Below are 24,024 nucleotides of genomic sequence, written 5' to 3' on the forward strand. Positions count from 1 at the left end.
GCCAACATAGCAAGTGAAATGAAAAGAGCGCATGAGGGAATAGAAATTAAGAGAGAAGACACATACAACTGCTAGAAGAATCTGAACTTTGTGAGCCCCGATCCCGTGCATCCTTGTCTGAAGCAATCTGCCGAGTGATGATCACATCTATGAAGTTAGCAGCAGTAATGGTGGTCTTCCCACGAGTCCTTAACTCTTCCTCGTACCGGGATTTAGGAGGATGCCCTTTGTCTTTACCAGCCTCTGAATAAACTACCGATGAAGACGGACCCTGGGACTTGCCACTGGAAAAAGCTGCCGATGTGTATGGGCACTGAACAGACCTCTTTTCTGCTTCCAGTGTTTTCTGCTCCATCTGTTGCTGCTGTTCACTAACCACCGTTGACCTGCGCCCCATGTTCTCTTCTACTCTAGTTCCTTCATGCTTGTGCTCTTTTGCTTTGACAATTTCCATCTGAGGAGCAGAGGCTGCAGCATCCACCAATGCAGCTAGGGCATCAGCAGCAGTGTTGTAACGGGAAGCAGGCAACCCAGGAGTTATGGAGGGGGCTCCAGGTGTGAGCTGCCTGTTAGCAAATATAAAAAATCACTTGCATTAGATCATACAACAGCAATTCAATGATTTCAGCTGGCTCTTCCAGGCTTCCCACAAAGTACAGCTTTTGTGATGTTAACACCTATCCCTTAAGTCAGAAGTGAGCAAGCTACGGCCCGCGGGCCACATATGGCAAGTGGGACTGTCCTGCCCTGCCCCCGAGCTCCTGACCCAGGAGGCTCACCCCCGGCCCCCCCTGCTGGTTTCCCTCCCCCGTAGCCTCAGCTCACTCACTCCGCCACCGGCGCAATGCTCTGGGTGGCGGGGCTGGGAGCTCTTGGGGCAGCGCAGCTGCAGAGCCCGGCCTGACCCGGTGCTCTGTGCTGCATGGTGGCAGTGTGGCCCGGCTCCAGCTGGGCGGCGCAGCTGTAGCGCCGCCAGCCACCGGTGCTCCAGGCAGCGCGGTAAGGGGGCAGAGAGTGGGGGGAGGGTGTGTGTGTAGGATAGAGGGCAGGGGAGTTCGGGGGGATGGTCAGGGGGTCGAATGGGGCAGGGGTCCTGGAGGGGCAGTCAGGAAGGGGGTGGGGGGGAGGGTTGGATGGGCCGGCAGGGGTCTGGGAGTGGTCAGGGGATAGGGAGAGGGGAGGTGTGGATGGGGCAGGGGTCCCAGAGGTGCCGTTAGGGAACAGGGTGGGTTGGATGGGGCAGGAGTCCGAGGGGGATGGGAGGGGGCAGGGACGACAGATAGGAGGTGGGGGCCAGGCCACGACTCCCCCCACCAACCAGCCCTCCATACAATTTATGAAACCCGATGCAGCCCTCAGGCCAAAAAGTTTGCCTGCCCCTGCCTTAAGACATTTCCCATAGGCCAAAGACCTAGCAGACCTGGTAACTTCTAGTCTCTACCTTTTTTCATGCAAAGTAAACACATTTAGTAATGAGCTTAATCCCAAAATATATTTCTTTGTAACAGGAGTTTAAGAAACATACATGATGCGTAGCTGAGCAGCAGGATCCAGAGGGGTAATTACACTTGTCCCATTGGTTCCTTGGAAAATACTGGGCCTTTGCTGCAGCATGTTCTCTTGGGTTCTAACAGAAGGAGACGGTGAGCGAACGTATCCATGACTGCCAGGTCTGCCAGGCTGCTCTGTACCTTAAGTGTGTGGAGAAAGGTGGTGGGGGGGGGGGGGGGAATATACAGTCTGTTATAACGTGTAATAAGTGTGTATATAACAATGCACAAGCAAGTACCATAATGCTAGCGCCTCCTCCACACCCTTTTCCACATGTCTATGCTGCTGTCAGGCACAGACAATATTTAAAGCTTTCTGAAGAACAGCATCCTCCAATCTGCATTGCACAGAGTGAAATGCCAATTGGGACAGGACTGATTCCATCCTCCAGATTCTGCATCATTGTTCTTTTTATCTTCAGTTATATACTACCTACCACTGTCAATTGCAGCAAAACCTCCATATCTTAGGAATCGCCCATTTAGATTATGCTAACAATAGGTTACACAGCACTGTTTTATTTTTTAGAAGTCAAAACAAAAGTGCTAAGGGTGGTTGTGGAAATTGATTAGTTACATTTTGTATACAAGACTGATCCCAATGTGGCAATGTACACTCACCAGGCCGAAGGTAGTGCTCAGCAGGAACTGCAGTGATTCTCTCCCTCTCTCGTTCTCTCTCCCTCTCCCTTTCACGTTCCCTCTCTCGCTCCTTCTCCCGTTCCCTCTCCCGCTCCCTCTCAGCGTTGGCAGCTGCAGACGCAGCCAGATGCGTAGGGTGTCCTATAAGATGCACAGGAAATAGAAGTGCTTCACACAGCAATGAAAAGCGTAAGACAAACACTGAAAAACTCAACAGTGTGTATTACTTGACACACACTGGATGTAAGTTGAAGCCAGAAAAGAATATTTACGAATGCCCAAAACCGCTTTGATTCCATTGAGAATTACATACTGGAGTCTGATGGTTGAACCCTAAAATTCACTGTGAGAGGCGGGGCTGGGAAACAACCTTCCCAAGTCACTGCATTGCTTTAATACATGGTGATAGGAACTATCGAGCTGGCAGATAACAGGATTCTATCCTATGCCAGATTCCTATCCAAATTCCACCCTCGAACAGAAATTAATGGGCTCATGTATCAGATGACAGAATTTGGCCCACTGTATTTAACAAAAACATCAAACTTTTTGTTTTTTTAATTATTTTCTCTTCTTCAGGGCTTCCAGCAGATATATACAAAGCCTATCACAATGGGGCCCTGATCCGGTCTTGGGTACCTTTGGCTGCTACTGAAGCAATAAAGTTAACAATCATCTCTCCTATCACCCAAAGTGAATGGCACAGGGTTAGCTATTGAAACAGCAGAAAGACACTTATCCAGTGACTAGTGGATAGAGAGGGTCACTATTCTAGAATGTCAATGGATTAGGGACAATACAGAACAATCAGGTTCTTACCTGGTGACATAGATGCAGGGTTGTAAGGCCTCGGAGGGAATGTGAGCTGGGTGCCAGGGATATAAGTGATTCTCTCCATTGGAGGGGTACTTGTTCCTCCTGGATGAGGGACTAAGATAGTGGGAGCCATATTGTTCAGGTCAATAATTCCTGTTCAAAAGTTATAATGGAGTTAGGATATACTCCCCAATCTCAACAATTACTTAAACAAAAAAAACAAAAAAAAAATCTAGGCTTTCTACTAGTGTTATACAGAGTTTTGCTTTGCATATGCAGAGACCAGTTTTGAAATGCAACCATTTATATATCAAACTCCACCCTCCAAAACATATTCCAAAGAAAGCCTGGAGGAGGCAGACATACCTCTGGCTCCTGCATATGGGAGAGCTAAAGTTTGCTCTCTAGGAGATAGACCTCTGGTTACATCAGGACGTAAATTAACCTGCATCTGCTGTGAGGTAATATAGTCATTTAGGATTGTCTGCCGTGTGTTCTCCATTGCATAAAGTTGATACTGACTTGGGTAACCTGGGGTAGGTGAAAGCTGTCTTTGGAACAGGTATGCAGCAGCAGCTGAGAATGAGAAAAAAAATAAAGGAAAGTTTAGTGTGCAGTAGAGGAAGAGTTTGGAATCTGTAGTTATTAAAGCTTAAGAAATGTTTTAAAAAAGAGTTGCCAATCCTCCAGGGCCAGCTCTGACAGAATCAAAACTAGTCTTTTCAGTGCCGATGTTCCATTGAGAACATATGTTCTCATACTTAGCTAGGAAAGGTTAAGCAATCCAGACTGAAGAAGTCTGCTTTATGGAAAAAGCCATGAGGGGAAACTGTGAATGTAAATCCTAATGTTCCTTAGAAGCAAAGCACTGAAATATCCACATAGGATAATGAGAAATACAGGATAATAGAAGGAAAAATACAGGATAAAGGATAATCAGTGGAAGTGGATTGATCTTTGAGTTACAAATCAATTTCCTGTTTTCAATACCATCAGAGTGGATTCTAAGGGCAAAACAATGTACAACCTGGTAATCTCTGAATTAGAGAGTGTTTCACTCACAAAACACTCACCATGCTTTTGTTTAATCCCCCAGGGTATGTTTTTCTTGGATGCCTGTCATTCTTTTAACAAATACTTTACTTAAAAATATCCTCTGAACATCTCCCATTTTTGATAAACACAAAGGAGATAATTTGACAGATTCTTCTATAAGATCTTTGAAATGGAAAGGGAAAAACATTTTGTTCTAATGGAGAGAAAATGTAGTATTAACCTAGGAATACTTTAAGAATATTTTGATTAAAACAAACCAGAAAAGGCCTCTTAGCAGAGTGTTGGGCACAAGGTATAGCTCATAGTAAAGAACTTTTTAATGGTGGCTCCACTGACCTTTGCTTTTAATACACACTCTTTTCTGTATATTACTGAAGACCACAGGACTGAAAAGGAAAACAACAAAACGCATTTACCAGGATCCAGAGCCCTGTGAAATTGCATGGCTGAATCTAAATGAGGGGGGAGATGGCTCCTGTAGACTTCTGGAGTAGAGCCTCTATGATGGGAGTCAAACGGACTGTGAGTTACTACGGGATCGACCCCTGGGACTGGAGATTTCGCTGGTACGCTCTCTCTCTGCGTTGGGGTAAGCGTGGTTTTCCTTTCATGATTAGCAGGCTTCCCAGAAGATATTCCAGCTAGAAAAAAAAAAACACTTGTAAGAAATACACTCCTGATAGTTGGTGAAGCTGTAAATGTGAATTAGCTCAAAGAGAGATCAGACGTGACATGACTTCAGACTCCTGCACAATAGTACACCAGTCAAAAAACACCTTACACATCTAGAACAATTTGTGGAAACAGAAGTTAGTGACTAAATTAGTTCAGAAGGATGCTACTAGGTAGCCTTTCACATTAACATACCAGCTCCATCATCCAGATATTTTAGTGCCTTAAGTGAGTAATAGTCCATATTCAAACAATCCACACTCCCTGAAGAAACAACTTTGAAGTGACCCAGTATAAAGTACTAGTTGAGACTGAGTTACCTCCTACCTCTATAAAAGTATGTTTGCCTAGGGCGAAAGTTTAGTGGTAGAAATTTGAACAGAGGTGGAATGCTGAACAGTCCACCCTGCACAGTCCTGATCTGTCTGATGCCTGTAGATAGGATGAGAGCCTGAGGCTTTTGTTTAAGAGTCACCAAAATTCAATTTACACAGAAAGAATGAACTGACTTGACAAAAACAAACACAGATTGGCTCATGTAATGACTTGATATAATTGCCCTTTTTTTTGTTTCAAATGTGAGTGGTAGTGGTGATGGTGGTGGTATTTTTTGATAATCTGAGGCTCTCGTGGGTATAGCTCTGGGAACCTGAAAAGGAAAACTTCAACAAAAGCCAGTGAAATTGCTCAACTATGTCAAAAAGAAAAGACAGCTAAACTTCTTCTGAGGAAACATAACATTTACTTTAATTGAAGAGAAGTGATATGTCCCAAACAGAATGAGACTAACAATTTGCCCAAAAGAATAAAGATTTTAAAATTTAGCCATGGTAAAAACTTGGAAAATTCAATTCCAAAACTAAGTTGGGATTTTCAGACAGAACAGAGCAATACAAAACTGTACTGGATTTACATAGGTCTTATTTTACCAAGTGCCAAGGCATTAAGTAGTGCTGCTATAGTATCCTCCCCCTTTCCTCCCTCCAAAAATTAATATTTTCTTTAAAATACTTCATTATTGAAATTCTCTACTAGATGCTTGAAAATATTTCCACTGGACAAAACCCATTCCTCCCCCCACCTTTAGGAACAAAATGGGATATACCTCAGATTGATTTGGTGACATATGTATAGAAATGTCACCAAACATCTAACAATACGGCTCAACCTGTTTCTACAAAGCAGCAGTCCTGAAGTTTGTTTGTTTTTTTTAAACCTTCATGATTTGAAAGAGGTATTTTAAAATATGTAATCCTAAAGGCATTCCTTTACCAAAATTACAATAATTTTAGAGCTATGTCAAGTTTTGGGGAAGACTACATGACAGTGTTTCTAAATATTTAACACTGACTATACACGTAAATTATTGAAAACAAAATAATGTTTTGTTTATTTTAAACAAACTTATTTAGCTGCAACCTCTGTACTATATATTAAACAATGGCTATTAGGTGTGGTTTAGGGAGACTAGGCTAATTTGTATGTTAAGGTGTTTTTTGACTTTTCCTGGAATTAATTCATATTTAAATGCTTGAAAAGAAGAAACAACATCCTATGCAATTGGCTCTGAATTCAGTATTATTATGAACATAGACACAGCACCCAAAACATACTGGGTGCTTTCCAGACACAAGAGTCTTTGCCCTCTAGAGCTTACAGTATGAAAGACAAAAGACATGAAGAGTGGGAGAACCAGATACAACAAGCAAGGAGTGTGGCCAAGTAACGAATGGCACACAAGTGAGTTCCAGCTATTCCCTCTACCTGATTCTTTATGTAGCTATTGGACTAATTTCTTGTAAGTGCTGTGGCAGAATCGGATCATCAGGAGCAATTTGAATGCAAAGAAAAGTGATATTAAAGACCTGCTCAAGAAATGCATTCTGAGAGAGAGAGAGAGAAACAGAGAATGCAATTTCTCCAATGAGTAGATTGTGGAAGAAACTGACAGTAGTTGCCTAGCTGGAGACTGGGCATCTCAGCCCTCCCTGCTAGAAGAAATGTAGCTGTTCTAAGATATCTTTACAAAACTACTTTTATTCTGATGCCTGACAATTAAAGCAGATGAGAACTGACAAGGTGTTTAGCTTAGAAAAGAAACAGGTTTTGTATGGAGAGCCTGGTAATGGCCTTAACCATCTCTTAAGCAAAGGGGGTCACGGATATCAAAATTGATTTCAGCCAAGAAAAAAAAAAAAAAAAAAAAAAAAAAACCACACTTCTGAGCATAGTGGCTTTTTCAGAGTTATTTCCAAGTCTATAACCTTTTACTAGCTTTTCTTTTTTAAACACACAAGCTGCAAGTTGTGCTGGGGGTCCCATGTGTTTATTAATGTAATTAAGTTAGAAAGCTATAGCCTGCAAGCCAAACTATTACTTAAACATTACTTGGCACACAGTACAAGACATTTAAAATTTGTGACGCTACAAAACAAACCATTAATAGGCTATGACAACCAACCTAGCAAGGACACTGGCTAATATGACCAGCTTTCTGTTAAACTGTGCTTAAAAAGATTTTGCTAGAATGGTGAGAAAGTGGTCTTCCAAGTCAGTGTAAACCATGGCCTAACAGAGATCCACATTTTACAGGCAGCAAAATACCTTTCACGGTTTTAAATGTACCTTCCATACTAGTCTGATTTGGTTTTTCTTTGGTACTTATTCTCCAGACCCCAGCTCTCTTTCAAACCCCGCCTAAAAACTTACTTCTGTGGAATTGCCAAAAAAGTCATTGGTAAGAATGAGTATGTGAAGTAATATGAAAAACTAAACTATCAGGCAGTGTACATGATGTACCTATGTTATTACATAATCTATTTATGTAACCTTGTCCAACTACACTAATAAAAAATAAAGATATTAGTTTTACCATTGAATTCAATGGGGCTAGGATTTCACCCTAGGAGTCAGAACTCCGGTGGCTTTAACTCCCTGCCTTATCACAAATGTATTGTGTGGTCTTGGACAAGTCACTAACATCTTTATGTTTCATCTTACCCTCTGTAAAATAGCTATAATTCTTACCTTACAGAGGTGGTGGTAAGTTCAACTGAGACATTTTCAGTTCCTTGGGATCAACAGCATTATAAAAGCAAAAAGGGTCACAGAGGGAATGACTGAACCTTTACTGTAGTGAATGTACACCTACATCAACATTGCTAAGAACAATAAGCACGAGGCACATTCTAAGGTGTTGAGGTCCAAGATTAACACTGTGGGAGGGTCACAAAACTCAGTGTGAACAGAAAGGTTTTCATTATTTAATTTAAATTAATGTTGGGTTTTTTAGAATATTCCTCTTCTTGGCTTGCAACCCAAATCGAACAGAATTATGACAGTACTTAAGAACAGAGTGAAATGTTCTATAAATAAATTCAATAACCTATTTTTAAAAAAAGCAAGTGTCCTTGTATGCTTTACCCAAACAGTGCTCAATCTACAGAAATAAGAAATGTTAAGAATTGTTATGATTTTCAATGGCCAGCTTACATTGGTCAACGAAGCATAACATACCTTCAGTAACTCTGTTCATCATAGGTGAACTCCTGGACATAGGACTTTGATAGTTCACAGGTGTCCTCCTTGCATTGGTGTCATCATAAATCCCAGGGCTCAATTGTGATTTGGGAGTTTCATGAAGAGTTGACCTGAGGACAGAGGTGCCAGAGCTGACCACCGATGTAGGACGGGAACGTACAGCCTCCCCAGTCTTCACATCTTCATATTTTGCTCGTTCTACCGCCTTCACGTTTTCCGGTACCATTTCCAGCTGAGGCATTCCACGGGGCAGTTTACTTGGTCCAGTGATTAAAGATTTTACATTGTGTTTGATAGCAGACTGGCCGGAGTTGCTTTCATATTTTATGGGTGTACCCTAGAGAGGAGGAAAAGACCATCAGCAGCCAAGGTAATCCTGCCAACTTTCCACTGATGCTAGAAGATCAGCGTATAATTTGTTTTTAATCTTTTGTGTTACATACTTGCATGAATTTTATGGCATGTGATGCAACTGGATCTCGAACAGAGCTACAGTACTTGCTATATCTTATACAAACTGCCCAGCACTCTTGTCAAAATTATATATAATCCCAAGGTTTTTATCAATACATGGAGAAAATGTTTTCAAACTTAATTAAAAACACACAAACCCTCTGTTTTTGGATAACGAGACATGTATTTCTTAAATGCAACAAATACCCTGAATGGAATTACCACCGAGTATCAAGGCAGCAGTAAGAGTCCAGTACTGGTTTGCATAGTTACCTGAGAAATGGAGCCTTCCATAATTGGCCTTACACTTTGTACTATTTCAGGAGTCTTGCGACTTTCTTGGCTTAAAAGGTCCTGTCTTGGGATTTCATGAATGGAACGGCCCATTTCTTTAATGGTAGTGACTCCATCATAAGGCTTTCCCTTGGTTATGGCTCCTTCAAATGTCCGTATGGGAGGAGACTCTCTCTTAATCTGTTTAGGATACTTCAGGCCTTCTTCAAAACTCTCAGCTGTTGCTCTTGGTGTACCTTGCATGGAAGGAAAATAAATTAAACAAGTCTTTGGTATGTTAACAGCCTCTGAAAGATTTTTTTGCACATTTAGCAAACTGTAAATACCAATCACAAACTGGAACTTTGACCTGCCACTACAAATGGGTCCAACATAAAGAACAGAGAAGACTCCAGTATAGAAAGACACCTAGGAAGTATTTTTTTTTTTTTAAATGAACTAATTTTACCACTAAAAGCCCTAAGGGAAAGTACTGAACAATTGTTTAGGACACTGGATAGGTCAAGCATGCTCTCATATGCTAAAAGCAAAGGCAGCAATACACCTCCCCAAATGCTTCCTGAAGATGCAAAATGCTAAATATACTTTTTTCGATTTTACAAATTTCCTCACGTAAAATAGCTCCCCGTTTACCAATTCTTACATTTTGTACATTAAGTTTTTGTGCATCAGTAGCCTAACAGGAAGCTTATGTGTGGAAAACACATCTCTCTACTAAAAGGTTTTAACTTTAGGATGGCTACCATTGTCAGCAACTGGGTAGGGTTCGGAAAGTCAGACTTCTAGGATCAGTAAGTTAATGTCAGCCCCTATACTACCGAAAACTTTACCTTGCATTATAGAGCCAGACAGCACAGTCCTCTCCTTCAGTTCTGAATGAGGGCTGCCCCTAGGCAGTGTACGGCATATTAACCCTAAAAAAGTTATTTGGCGGAGTTAGAGAATTAAATACAAAAATGATAAAGTACATGCTACCTACTCACATAATTTACTATCTGCATTGCACTTGTGCCTAGAGGCCCGAGCCCCATTCTGCTAGGCACTGTACAAACATCAAAGACAGTCTCTGCCCTAACAAATTTACAGGAAGCATATGCCCCACCCCATTACTGTAGTATTTAAACATATACAAGACACCAGTCTTAGGAAAAAAGAAGTGTAACACTTCCCAAACTACAGTAGTTGCTTTTTCTGCACTCACTCTATTTCAGTCTCCTCACCTGGTGATGCATAACATTTAGGAGAAATGTGAAACAGAACAATGACTGGTTAAAACCTCCATTCTATCTTTAAAGACTTAACATGGGGACCATCTAAAAGAAGCTGAACTGAAGAGCCAAAGAGAAATTTAACTTAAAAATCAAGATCCCTAAAGTATAATTCTGTATAGGCTGTGGAGAAGAAGTGGATCAGAGTGGTGTAAGACTGCCATTCAATACCTGTCTTAGGTTCTCCCACTCCAAAGAAATCAGGAGTACACACCAGAAAGTTAAAAGCTAGCAATTAAATCTTTTGGGATATAATCTGTAATCCTCTTTAAACTGCTTTTCTCCATCTCACCAAGAAGTACTCAGATGTTCCCTACAGGTTAAATGAAGAGGGAACAAAGAGTTCATGTGACTGGTAGGGAGTCTCTTCCACTTGGCTCTACAGTGCTTAGAGGAATGTTTCCTTGCCTCTTGTACACCCAAAAGGCACATAGGAAAGTTAAAGGCACTTCACCATTACTATCTTGGTTGGGTCATGGTTTAGGAAATCAGTCATTTCACAACAAACCAAAAAAAATCCAGTGATGCTCTGTTAAATAAGTATTGGCAGTTTCACAAGTCTTAATAAATGTCAGGCAAAACAGAAAGTAATACAAGAAGTATTAATAGTATTGCTGCTACTATCTATTCCACTTCTACTATGCTATTAGTAGATACTAGTTATATCATCTCCAGGGCCAGCTCCAGGCACCAGCTTCTCAAGCAGGTGCTTGAGGCATCCGCTCCGGAGAGGGGCGGCACGTCCAGGTATTCGGCGGCAATTCGGCGGACGGTCCCTCACTCCGCCTGGGAGTGAAGGACCTCCCGCCGAATTGCCGCCGCAGATCGCGATCACGGCTTGTTTTGTTTTGGCTGCTTGGGGTGGCCAAAACCCTGGAGCCGGCCCTGATCGTCTCCAATAACAATAGCTCTAAAATGCTTTTACGTCTCTGTTAGTATCAAGTTACAGTGATTTGATTTCTACCTTTTGAAGTCTCCTTTCTCTTCCAGTTTACTCTATATATAGAGTAAACTGGAAGAGAAAGACTTCAAAAGGAGATATATCCATCCATCCTCTTTTGATTTAGATCTACCCCAATGTAATTGTTATTAAGGCACATGGTATATTTAAAATAGTTCCTTACCCTCCAATGGTGCAGACACTGGAGACTCCCTCATTGACATTCCTTGTTTTATATTTCCTTCCATCGTATCATAACTTCTCTTTAAACTGATTTCATGAGCAGTCCTTGGACTCCTGGTTCCTTCTCGGATGTTCTTAATAGCTGCTGAATTATACAGACATGTAGTAAGGAAAAGGTGAGAACATAACATAACCAAGCAATCCATTACACAGTAGAACCTTTTGATACAGGATACCAAAAACTTATCTTAACAATGTTTACCTTTTCAATACTGTACCCAAACATATTTATATGCCTTTTTAACACTCATCTTTTACTACTTAAATCTTGTAGTATTACTTTAGCAAATAAATATTTTTGTCTATAATATTTTGACTTGAAGTTTGAATTTTAATGTTAAACGGATAACTTATTTCCTCTAACTCTCCAGAGTTTGTAATACCCTCTATTCTTTAAAGGAAGTGTTATTTTGCCATTTTCACATTTGTCAACTAATTCTTTAAAACTAATGTAGAAATTAAATACTAGTGTCAGTTTTTAACTACTTCAGTTATACACTGTGTAAGACCCATCACACCAAGGTCACCTTTCTGGGTGATTCTAATAATTTATGATCCCTATACTGCAAGCTGAATTAGGCAGGTGGACCCCTCAACCCACATGGAATCCCATTGACCTCAGAGAGGCTCTGTGAAAGTTTGCCTATGTTAGATCCAATACTCCAGTGAGGTTATGTTAGCTATGGGAACAGCTTCTTTGATGACTGCTTCTGAAAATCCACTAGGGAAACTGCAGGTTTTTTGTAGGTCTTATAAAAATAGCATGTTTGGGGTTTTTTCATTCTTCCAAGTGGAATGGAAAAATAAAAAGCTGGGTATTAAGGAACTGTAAAAGCCTTCTCCATTAAGAACAGTCTTAAAGCAGTTTAAATTTTGGCTTAAATATATGGATACTGTCCCTTTATATAAGAAAACCTATTATACATTATTCCAACACACACACACACACCCCCGACACATACAATGTTAAAATGTTGGTTTGAAAAGATATCTGCATTTTAAAGATAAAAATCCTTACAAGAATATTGTAATTATTAAAAAAAATAAGAAGCCTGGAAATTCAAAGCTTAGGGTAACCTTAATCTAAGTGTTTGGATAGTGTGCAATAAATAATGCATGGGGGGTTATATATTGAATGATGAGGACAAAACAAATATTGAACTGCTTAGTCAATGAGGCAGCTCTGTCCATCCTGTGGGGAAAAACATGATCTCATAACATACCACAGTCATAATATACATGCACAATGGGGCAGAATTAAGGTTGCATAGGCCACCTTCATTGACATTTCCTAACTTTCAAGTGCTTGACTTTGCAATCTTAGCATTTATTTAGCTGAGTGGTTTTTGTATGGAATTATATGTAAAACAATAGTAAAACAATAGAAAAATAACTGATTCCTAACCTATCAAATCTGTGGATTTTAGAAGAGCAAACTCAGTTGCAATCTTAACTATGAACCAGTTATACTACTCAGATATATAAATACTTACTATCATATGATAAGATATGCCCACTCTTGCCTTCATAAATAACATGGCCTTTGGCTGCAGCTTCCTCTCGGCACTTCTCAGGGCTGCTGTCTTCGGTAGCCAGTCGGGTGATGGTTCCTTTCAGCAATGCATCAGCAGGAATGCCAGACTGGGACAAAGCTGGTGTACCCTGCAATCAAATCAAATCAATCGAGTATAATTCTGAACATACATATGCAAGATACTGAAAAGCTGGCACTAGAGAACAAAAAGTGTAGCTTCAGGCCTATAATCCTGATTCCTTTAATCAGGAATTATAGTTACAGTTGCTGGTATCTTAAGTATTAGCACTAGTGCAGATTAGTATATTTTTCACTGCCACTTTGCCATTTAAAAAAAAATTCATAATGGGGAATGCTATATTACAGCATTCTTTTGCGACCTGGAGCTTTTTTTGGGCACACTACAACAACTGTTTTGGGGAAGACGGAACATCTACTTAGCTATACTATTATCCAAGATCATTAGCCTGTACTTTATCTTCAAACAACACTGCATACTAATGTAGCATCAGACTCTGTGATTATAAAAATCAAGAAAGGGAGTTACCAACTCAGAGGGTGTTCTGTTTGCTCATTAACTGCTCCTACTCCCTTCCTATGCACAAGCCACCATAAAACTAAGAATAGAATGTTACTTGTATCTTCGCATTAGAAAGACAAAGGGATTTAAAAATTAGTTATGTTGTTCCTGAGCTTTTGATAACAGCATCTGTGCAAAGCTGATTACCAAGATTTATTTCTTAATTCTTGCACTGCAAGGATTTTACTCAGATATGAAGTAAGATACAGCTAACAAGTCTTCATTTAGAACTACTAAAACACCTGTGTTATTTAGCTAAAAGTTAGACACACATGATAATTCTTTGTCAGAGGTGATATCCTGGCACTATTGTCTTCAGTGCTGTTGGAATTTCATTCTTGGAGTGTTTATATTTGCCTATACAAAGACGTTAAGAATTATTTTTAAAAATATGTACCTCTGTACTGGTACCACACAATAGAAGGTAAAGGAGAAGAAACCTGAGTAATGGAGCCTCGCAGAGAAGGGATGGTTTCAACAGGAACTTTGTTGGCTGGAGTTCCTCGTGTTATACTTCCTTCTTGTATGGTTGTTGTGGTACCTGATTCAAAATTAAGTGAAAACCAATAAATAAGGCCCCCATCAATTCAACTGGCAGATAAAAACAAATTACTTGCTTAAAATAATTGAAAGTTCTCTCCAAGGTGACAACTTAAGTCAAACTATTTGAATTTTTTAAAAATTTCTTATTGTTATAGGTCTATATATAATAGATGAGAAATAAAATTACAGTTTCCTTACAGTGTTTCATTGTCAGTATTTTTATATATAGTCAGTTTCACTGCTTTATGTAGGTATTTTAAACAAGAAGGGAGAGCTAGTGGCAGGCTTATTCCTGAAACATTTTAACCTGTGGTTTTTATTTTTACTATTAATTGACTACATTTCAAACTAACAGTCCCCCTTTACTTGTTATTTGTTAATTTCACGTGTGTGCTGATATACCAGATATTTCAGAGAACATTTGCAAGGCAAAAAGATTCAAAACTAAAAATTTTTAAGACTACTCTATATGCATTTTGTAAGACATATGCACTCAGAGAACAGTATATAGGAAAGCTGGAATAGCACTTGAATAGTCTGGCTTTAAAAAGTCCAAAGAATATTCAGTAAATCATGAGAGATTTTATGGCAAGTCAAGTAGTGAGGACTATAAAAATTAACTGACTCATTTTCATCATCCTTGACAAATTAAAATTCATTACTCAACCCATGACTATTTCTTTACCTCGGACCACACCTTCATGCTGTGCTCTGACCAAGAGGCCCTCAGGCTGGGAATTCTGGCTTCTGGGAGAGAACTCTTCTTGCTTGATGTAGGGTATGGAAGCTAGTTAGGAAAAAAGACCAAATTAATTTTGCAACTATTATTGCGCAAAACTTGCATATAATGTTTATGTTGGCTTTGGTTTTCCTACCAGGTTTGGCAGACTCCTGTTGCCTCGGCAGGCCAAGAGATATGGATCCAACGGATGGCTTTGCTGGTTCTTGACTATAAGAAGCTTGACTATGGGATGTTAAGTAAGTGCCAGGTGTTCCCTAGAAGAATAAGTCACTTTGATAAATTTTATTTTTGGGTAATGAATAATATTAAATTACTACTGGCATATTAACATTACAGACTGTGCTTTAATTTTTAATTATTAAATAGAAATAAATGATGAGCTGACCAAAATATCTTGTATTGCTACATAATTATAACCGGAACTCTAGACATCCTAACACATAATATCTCCTGCAGTATTAAGAACAAATATTGAACAGGAATAAATAAGCCAACTAAGCCAGTGAGCAGCTACAAAAAGTTATTTCCACCCCAGTAGGTTGCCCATGTGGCTCCTGTTTGGTAAAGGTTTGGGATGGGTTCAGTTTCAATACTGGAGTAAATATAACACTGAATGGACACCATTAGCTTCATTGCCAACTGTCACTCTATAGACAGTATAAAAGCAAATGGCATTTAATGCCATTCTGCTGATAGAAGTCACTCATTTTTAGTTCTGTACTGCTCAGACATTAAACAATTTTTAGCACTGGTTTATCTATAAATACACTAGTGCATTCATTTCTATGTGGAAAGATGCCTATCTTAAGAAGTTAGAGCAAGGGTGGCCAAATGCCGTCTGCAAAGTTCTACTGTGCAGACTACCACGGCTCTCATCTTTAGTTCTTAGATGCAACCCTGGGAGACTATAGGCCTATTTAAGATAAAGCTACAATCTGCTCCATTTTATGAAAGGTAACTGCAATTCTTGGGATTTTGGTAGGCTGACCACGTGGCTCTTAGTTGGGAAAAGAATAAACATCATGCTGGGGATATGAAGTTGGGAGCTAGTAAGTAACAGCAGAAGAATATATTAAACTTAGAAGTTGCTGCTGAGTAATGTTTTCTTACTTGTGAGATTGAGCCTCCCATAATGAATGATGGTTTTTCTGATGGCATAGTAGTTTTGGAGGATGGAATGAGTGGAGGTGGTGGTCTGGTCGGCCGGGTTGTTGGGAGCCGGACCCCTTCAGGTATATTTGTTATTACTTGAGGAGCAGGCTGGAGAACTTTTAAAGAAAAAGTTTTGTTAAACAATACAGCCTATTTCTGGCTCTATCATTCACTACATAAACAATAGAAACAAGTGTAATTCTTCATCTTACTGTGTATAAGAACTGCTTAATGATATGTCCTACGTTTTTAGAGCGATTTTTCCTCTGCAATTCTTCATGGCGTATATAGTTAAATTTAGTGGAAATTAAACTTGGCATCAAAGTATAAAAATAAATGGCAATATCTGCATTTTAAACTTTAAAATTTAAATTTTCAAGCAAGGTGGACCAAGTTTTCACCCTGTAGGGTTTTTTTCCACAACCATTTTTGTTCTTAATACTTGATTAGATTGGGTTTAATTTAATTTAGTCTTTCCTTAATTTGTCCTCTGTTACGATATAACATCACACTCTGGGGAAAAAACTGTGATAACAAAAGTTATACATTTCCGGATTGTGGGTTATTTTTCCGTAGTTGATATAATAGCTAGAGCCTATTAAAAAGCACTTCTAACCAGGTACTAATGTATATAACAACAGGTTCTACTTTACTTTTTCCTTCCCCCATTCATGTCATATTGGAGAATTCTTTTTTGCAAGTTAAATTAAAATCTGTGTGTGCCATTTTGGCTCTGTGCTGGAGCTCTAATAAATTTCAAAACACCAATACCATAAGATTTCACATTTGGTTAAGAAAATACACATTAGAAAAGAGAACCTGCTGATACAAAATGAAAACATGAGAGTACATGTTCCCCATGACTGGAGAATCACAAAGGAAGGTCTATTTACAAAAAAAAAAGTCAGTCATCTTTCATTAGTGCAGATAAGCCTTTAAAGAAAGTTTAATACTACATTAAATCATGGAAGTCTAACCTCTGAAGGCAGACTGCCAATGGCTATTGTGCAAAACAGATAATATTTACCTGGTGGGACACTATAGCGAGCTGCATTCATATCAGGCTGTGGCGAGGCTTTACTGACTTCTCTTGGAGATAGCCTGTATGGCGATGCCGACCTTCCTGCTGTGTTTTGCACCTGTGCTTCCAGTTCTATTGCTCGTTTGACCTCAACGTAAGGCATATAAGCAACTGATTTTCCTATAAAAGTTAAGGTTATCATAATGAGAGAACTACCCTGTATTAAAATATTTAGTGTGAAAAGAATTGGATCACAACAGCCAAGTGACAAGACCATCTGTCTTCTAAAGTCAAGTTCTTGTCAGAAGTTTAAACACTTTCGTTCCAAAAGCTCTTTTTAAACCACATAAGTAAAGAGTTCCATACACAATACCACTTAATCACAGCACTGATGCAAATGAAAGACTTCACAGCTAACAATGGGACTTCTTCCCTTCCTGGAATAAAGGGAGCCTCCAGATCAGTTTCCCTCCCACACAAAATGTCTTTAAGAGTTCAAGATAAATAAGTGTCTTTGGATCAGAAATTACTGAGACTTCAGACAGTTTTGCATATTAAACCAAAAGTTGCTGATTCCTGTACCAGCTTTTTGGCATTTAATTTTATTCAAGTGTTACCCCTAGAAACTGAGCGTTTTGGGTCTTCCAGATTCAGACATGTTGAAAAGTTGAAGATCTATAAATAGAGCTGAACGTCATTGAACAACTGACCTTGGCAACTATCATAATTTTAAATTATTACATAAGTTTATTACTGGAGGGGAAAAAAGCTGGCGAAATTTTTTTTGCAATGTTATGCACATTTTTTTCAATGGGACAAGTAAGTTAAAAAGACTCAGTCTTTTCCCTGCTTCAATTTGTATCAATAAAGTTATTTACTCTGTATTTTATAATGCAAATTTTCATAGATGTAGCCACAAAGCTTTCAAGTATAATTATATTAAAAACAAACAGTACCAGTGCAACTCAAGCCATGTGAGAAGGTTCAGTAGAGAAGCTGCCGTTTTGGTTTAAACAATATTTACTTCTAAATCCTGCCAGCAAGATTTAAGAGTAAATATTGTTTTAGACTGAAGACGACTCATTACTATTGATCTCCATACTCCTGTCCACCAGTTAAGGGCTGCTCCTAGTCAATTTAAGAGTAATACATCTATATGGTCAATGGCTTTGAGGTTTCATAATGAAAACAATGATTAGGAAAAGGGAAGAAAATTTTGCTCTAGAAATAAGGGAATTAAGATCAAGATTTGTTTGGATTTTAGAACTTCAATTTGTTTTGCACATATAAGAAGGGGAATGTGAAAGGATCATTCAAGAATACTTGATTATAAATCAGAACTAGCCTACTGTAGCTGAGGAAGTACACCTTTAACCTCATCAGTTAAACAGTACTAATACTGCACACACACAAAATTAATATCTACCATTGTACATCACAGATAAGTGCACTGTAGATTGTAAATAAGTCTGTGCTATTACATGGCCTTTCATTTGTCCACTTGCCTTTAACTCATGCATCCTGTGTAAATATCCTAAAACCTACACTGTAAAGTTTAAAATAGAATCTGTGGGTTGTCTCCAATGCACTGAATACAGTGGAGAAATCCCAGTTGCAGAATAGACTTCAAGGAACAGAAACTCAAAGAGTTGTAGACATCACGAACTATTCTAATGTTCAGAATTTAAATACTAAATTCTTTAGGACTCAAATACATTTAATCAAATTCTTCCCATCTTTTTGCTGGCACCCACAGAAATCTTGAATTTTGCTGGCAAAGAACTTCATCCTCAAACTTTCCAACACTTCATAATAAACTACGGACAATGCCAACTATTATTCAAAGAAATGGTATTTTGGCTAGGTAGCATTTGTAATGGCAACCACAAGTTCCTCCACCTATTCTAAAGGAACCTCCTCCAAAAACAGTTCTCTACAAGCTCTCTCCTCACTATTGCGATTGGAAGAGAACAGGTACACCACTGTTCAAAACACCTGCCATTCTCAAACATACCAATGATTCTTTTTGCTTTGGCAAAAATTAATATGAAGGTTTTCAAGAAAATGTAATTTAAAACTGCAGTGTATGCTGAAAACTCAAAACTGTTTTCCAAAATCAAAATGTTTAAGATGTTTCATGTTATTAGTGCTGGTTACATCACTGTAAGAGTCAGACGTTACACAACATTTGTTCTTACAGAGTAGTGAAGGAGGATGTACATTCCAAGGTATTCTAAATCAGTGGCTTTCAACCTTTTCAGAGTACTGTACACTTGCAGGAGTCTGATTTGTCTTGCATACCCCCAAGTTTCACCTCATTTAAAAACTACTTGCTTACAAAATCAGACATAAAAATACAAAAAAGTGTCACAGAACACTGTTACTGAAAAAAATTGCTTACATTCTCATTTTTACCACATAATTATAAAATAAATCAATCGGAATATAAATATTGTACTTGCATTTCAGTGTATGGTATATAGAGCAGTATAAACAAGTCAATGTCTGTATGAAATTTTAGTTTGCACTGACTTTGCTAGTGCTTTTCATTCAGCTGTTGTAAAACTAGGCAAATATCTAGATGAGTTAATGTACCCCCCTACGTGCCCTCTAGGTACCCCAGGGGTACACGTACCCCTCGTTGAGAACCACTGTCCTAAATAACAGTTTGAAGTTTAACAACATTCTGAAGAGGTCTTTGTTCAAGAACACCACAGTGGAGCTGAAAAGCGTCTCTCTTTCTCCAGCAGAAAATGGGCTACAATAAGAGATGTTACCTCACTCACCTTGTCTCTTTTGTTCTCAATAGGTTAACTCAAGAAGTTTGATTTAAGGATTCAACTTTGTCCACCCGAGGATGTACAACATTGGAAGAGATTTTATCACCAGCTCTCAAAGCATTCGGGGACCAGACGACAGCACCTCTAGCATCACTGCATCCACCACATTAATTCTAGACTAGTTTATTGCCTTGCCACAGTACCAGGTTCTTGGTACACCCTTTCCTAACAACCGAAGGGCTTCCAGTAGGATGCATTTTTCTCTTCACATAACTACATGTAAGGCACTATAGGGCAGTTTGTAATTTGCTTGCTAGTTATAGTAGGAAACCTATTCCATGAAATTGGTGATCAACATACACAGAGACAAAACATTAGTGAAGGATCTAGTAGATTCCAGTAATTGATTCTTGCAGTTTATAATCCAGAAGTTGACTCACGTGTCAATATCTAGGGTTGCTTAGTTCTTGAGTTTTCAAAAAAAGGTGTCGCCTACCTTCCCACTCAACGTTAGGGCTCTTGGAGGTACCACATGGGCTGGCAGAACTTCTATACTCCATATCTATATGTTCCTGCCTCTGGCGCTGCTCCTCCAGCAATGCTGACTCATGCATAGCTTTAATGTGCCGCTGATAGAGAGCATAACCACTAATGGGTGTTCCAATAGGTACATTACATGGGCTACAAGAAACCTAAAAGGAAAGAAAATAAGTACACAACATCTGTATATTACATATTGAACATTTACCAAAGTAGCTCTCTTTTGACGACAATAACTCATGTCTAGTTGCTCCATGTCAAAGGACGTAATCTACTTCTATACACTTCAAAGGCAGCATCAGAACTTTTCTGGGTGTTTTTAAAGCTAACTGTTCTGCATTAATATTGTAATTTAAACTCAATCACAAATGTACTGTGATAAGACAAGAAAAGTTCTCACTTGTTTTATAATATTTTTCATAACAAAATGTTACATAAAACAAATTATGGATACTGCAGATTCCCCTTCAAATAACATTAAGAACGTACCATAGGTGGTATTACAGCAGCTCGATGGTGAAGTTGTTGCAAGTCCATCTGCCCTTGTTTTATTGTGGAGGATACTAGTATAGATCCAGTAGGGTTTAACAGTGAAGGCTTTGAATCCATAGTGAAGATTCTGAAGGAGGAGAGAGCAGAAAATTAAAACTAGACAAAGTTCAAGATCTTGATAGGATTACAAACAAAAATACTCCTTTTTTAATTAAATAACTGAAAAGCAAAGGGCAAGTAAAAGCAAAAAGTTGCATGAATACCCACAAAACCAAACCTGAGTGGAATACATGCTGCAACCACTTGAAAAAGAACAACCTTTTATACATCAAAATAGCACACAGTACAATGCACACCAGCGACAAGAACAAGGGGATGGCAACATTTCAATAAGTCTGTTTATGTTCTAATTTTAAATTCCTTAATTCTGCAGCAGTAATAAGAATTTGTCTGTTAATTTCTTTAGTTGATGAGTGAAATAAAATGGGATAGTTAAGACAGAAGTTATGTTATATATATTTTTCCCAGTACATTATATTTTTCCAATTTTTTATCCAGGTTAGTTTTAAATATTTCCAGGGATAAAGCCTCCTTCACTTCAGAAGGCCATGAACTCTTGCCCTACATTTTGAAATTCTGGGAACTTACAGGACTTTTATGGAAAGCCTTTCAGTGTACAAGTATCTGCTGAGAAATGAATAAAATGAAGAGAAAAACCCTATTTAACATGGTAGAACTTCCACTATAAAATGCATCAACAAATTATAAAATTTAGAGGTTTGATCATAACTGTAGCAGACTACCTAAATTCTCAGAGGAATAAAAAAGTTCTAATATTCTTTGCTTAAATCTGAGAGGAAGATGTGCTTTACCATCACTTAGGCAGTAGTTCATACTAGTTGTGTACAAGTTTAGGACAACTCCTGTGCAAGTTAAGATTACTTACCATTTCACAGGATGTGGGAAGCTATAGAGCTGACCTATAAATTATGACAATACCTATTGGAAATCCCATTTTGTAGATTCTTCTCAACTTTACCATGTTAGGAATTATTATGCTAATTAAAACCTGTCTAGTGCGTCTGTAAAGCACCCTTCACCACAGTTTTTACACTTCCTGTTTTTCAGCCACAATTCCTAGAGTTCAACAAACCTATTGTCACTATTTTGCCTGGTAAGAAATCAAGTAGTCACTGTCACTCACAATATGCCTGAGAGAGGCAGCAGGAGTCCAAGGTAATGCGTTAAAATGGTTTGAGTCTTTCTTGGGAGGGACATATCAACAAACAGTGATTAGAAACTTCACCTTCACCACTAAACACCCTCAATTGTGGAGTCCCACAAAGATCAGTTCTCTCTCCGGTCCCATTCAACACCTACGTGCAGCCACTAGGTGAACTGGTCAGATCACACATACTCAAATGCCAGCAATATGCAGATGACACACATCTCTACCTATCCTTCACAACATGAGACCACACTACTACCACCAGAACAGCCCCAGGCTTGGACAAGATCAGCTCACAGATGAGGCTGAATCTGAGCATGACAGCGGTGATGCTGGCAGGTAAAGGAAAGCAATTAAGGGTTTGCAGTCTCAGTGCAGTTTCCTTTGGCTGAAAGTACATATCCACAATTGGTCAATTTGGTCCATAGTCCAGGTCTGAGTACTCAGATTCCTCACTGACACTAAGCTTCCACATAGTAGCATCCATGAGTAATGCTTTCTATCATCTCCAGTTGGCTAGGAGACTCTCTCCCACCCTGGTGAAGAAAGACTTGGCCTCATTTATTCAAACCTTTATTACTTCTTCACTGGACTACAGCAAACCAATATACCTGGGCATGAAGACTGCAGCATTTAGGAAACTCCAGCTAATACAGAACACTGCAACGTGTCTCCTCAGCAATGCAGGCAACCTCAAGCACATCAGACATGCCCTCCACTCCCTACGCTGGCTTCCCACAGAATTTTTTAACTAAATTCAAGGTCTCAGTCCTTATTTTCAAGGGCCTCAGTGGCCTCAGCTCAGGATACCTAGAAGACTGTGGTCAACATCATCAATCCTCTGGCACAATAGAACTCTCTACAATAAAGCCTAAAGCTTGTCTGTGCAGACACACAGCTTTCTTGGTGACCTGTCCAAGACTCTGGAACTAAGACCAATCATCACCACCTTCCGCTGCAAGTGCATGGTGCATTTCCTTAACCCTGCCTTCTTTAATGTAATACACAGCAACAAGTATATTTAATAAAACCCTACCAAAACAAGACACTCCCTGAGCACACTTCTCCCCCTGGGGAGAGGATATGAGAACAAACATGTGACAGATGTTACATGTCACAGTTGCTTAATCCACTACTGGAATGTGCTCAGATACTAGAGCGATGAGTGTGGTACAAGAACCTATACAGCTTAGAAAGAATAGGGGAAATACTGGGTCTCTGCTTCTTCAGGTACAGTAACAGGACTAGCATAACTCAGAATGATCTCTTCTATGAATGAGGAATCATCACGACTTTCCACATAAAGCAGATGAACTCTCCATTACATCACACACTCAAACTAATTACAGTTATAATAAAGGACATTCAAAATATATTTTTCTGGATTTGTGTCATTGTACATAATGCATTGTGTCAAAACCACTTTACAATTTAACTAAAATGAGAATTCTCTTCAATTTTCTTAGAAGATAGATGTGAGAAAGACTTTTCAAATTACCACTTTAGTTTTGGGGTAGATCACTGCCTGCCTTAATTGATTTTTGAATAATAGTTTTGTTGTGTGCCAGAAAATCTTGAAGCAACAATAGTTTCTCCCCAACCCTCAGAAGAGGAACACAGGATTACATATTATGGAGACTCGAGAGGAATATCTAGCCTTTTGTTATGCTTTGAAAAGTTTATCTCAAAGGTGCTATCCTTTCCAAAAAACTGCTTAACATGTACATGTAACCTATTTTCGACACAAACCCCAGATGGCTTAATTTCTTTCCTCCTTTAGCTTTCCAGGCAGGAGTGTGGTTTTTGATGGCTGGCCATCCACCAGACTACCACAGAGAATTCAGGCTATAATTTGCCTTGCTGAAGGCAGATATTTTGTCTGGGTTTGGGCATACTGTTAGATCAACATTTCCCCTCACTGCTTTTAAGTATTAAGAC

The 24,024-nt window shown here is 39.0% G+C and overlaps 1 protein-coding gene across 17 annotated transcripts in view; it reads right to left on the minus strand.

The window, feature by feature from the left end:
• The window catches only part of NCOR1 (nuclear receptor corepressor 1), a 104,918-nt gene that overhangs the window by 10,717 nt on the left and 70,177 nt on the right, over window positions 1-24,024 (minus strand). For 9 of the 17 annotated variants that reach the window (XM_034752322.1, XM_034752321.1, XM_034752313.1 and 6 more), the window contains 18 exons: window positions 20,856-20,985; window positions 20,323-20,518; window positions 17,053-17,226; window positions 15,984-16,141; window positions 15,007-15,127; window positions 14,817-14,918; window positions 14,029-14,129; window positions 12,968-13,136; window positions 11,416-11,559; window positions 9,854-9,937; window positions 9,003-9,259; window positions 8,253-8,613; window positions 4,481-4,705; window positions 3,375-3,584; window positions 3,012-3,161; window positions 2,172-2,360; window positions 1,526-1,691; window positions 67-566 (listed from right to left, as the gene is read on the minus strand). In XM_034752322.1, coding sequence (XP_034608213.1) covers window positions 67-566; window positions 1,526-1,691; window positions 2,172-2,360; window positions 3,012-3,161; window positions 3,375-3,584; window positions 4,481-4,705; window positions 8,253-8,613; window positions 9,003-9,259; window positions 9,854-9,937; window positions 11,416-11,559; window positions 12,968-13,136; window positions 14,029-14,129; window positions 14,817-14,918; window positions 15,007-15,127; window positions 15,984-16,141; window positions 17,053-17,226; window positions 20,323-20,518; window positions 20,856-20,985 — 3,437 coding nt within the window. The remainder of the gene's footprint in view (window positions 1-66; window positions 567-1,525; window positions 1,692-2,171; window positions 2,361-3,011; window positions 3,162-3,374; window positions 3,585-4,480; window positions 4,706-8,252; window positions 8,614-9,002; window positions 9,260-9,853; window positions 9,938-11,415; window positions 11,560-12,967; window positions 13,137-14,028; window positions 14,130-14,816; window positions 14,919-15,006; window positions 15,128-15,983; window positions 16,142-17,052; window positions 17,227-20,322; window positions 20,519-20,855; window positions 20,986-24,024) is intronic. The other 8 variants (XM_034752328.1, XM_034752320.1, XM_034752319.1 and 5 more) reach the window with 4 other exon arrangements.

This window comes from Trachemys scripta, chromosome 18, assembly GCF_013100865.1.
Source record: "Trachemys scripta elegans isolate TJP31775 chromosome 18, CAS_Tse_1.0, whole genome shotgun sequence".
NCBI lineage: Eukaryota > Metazoa > Chordata > Testudines > Emydidae > Trachemys > Trachemys scripta.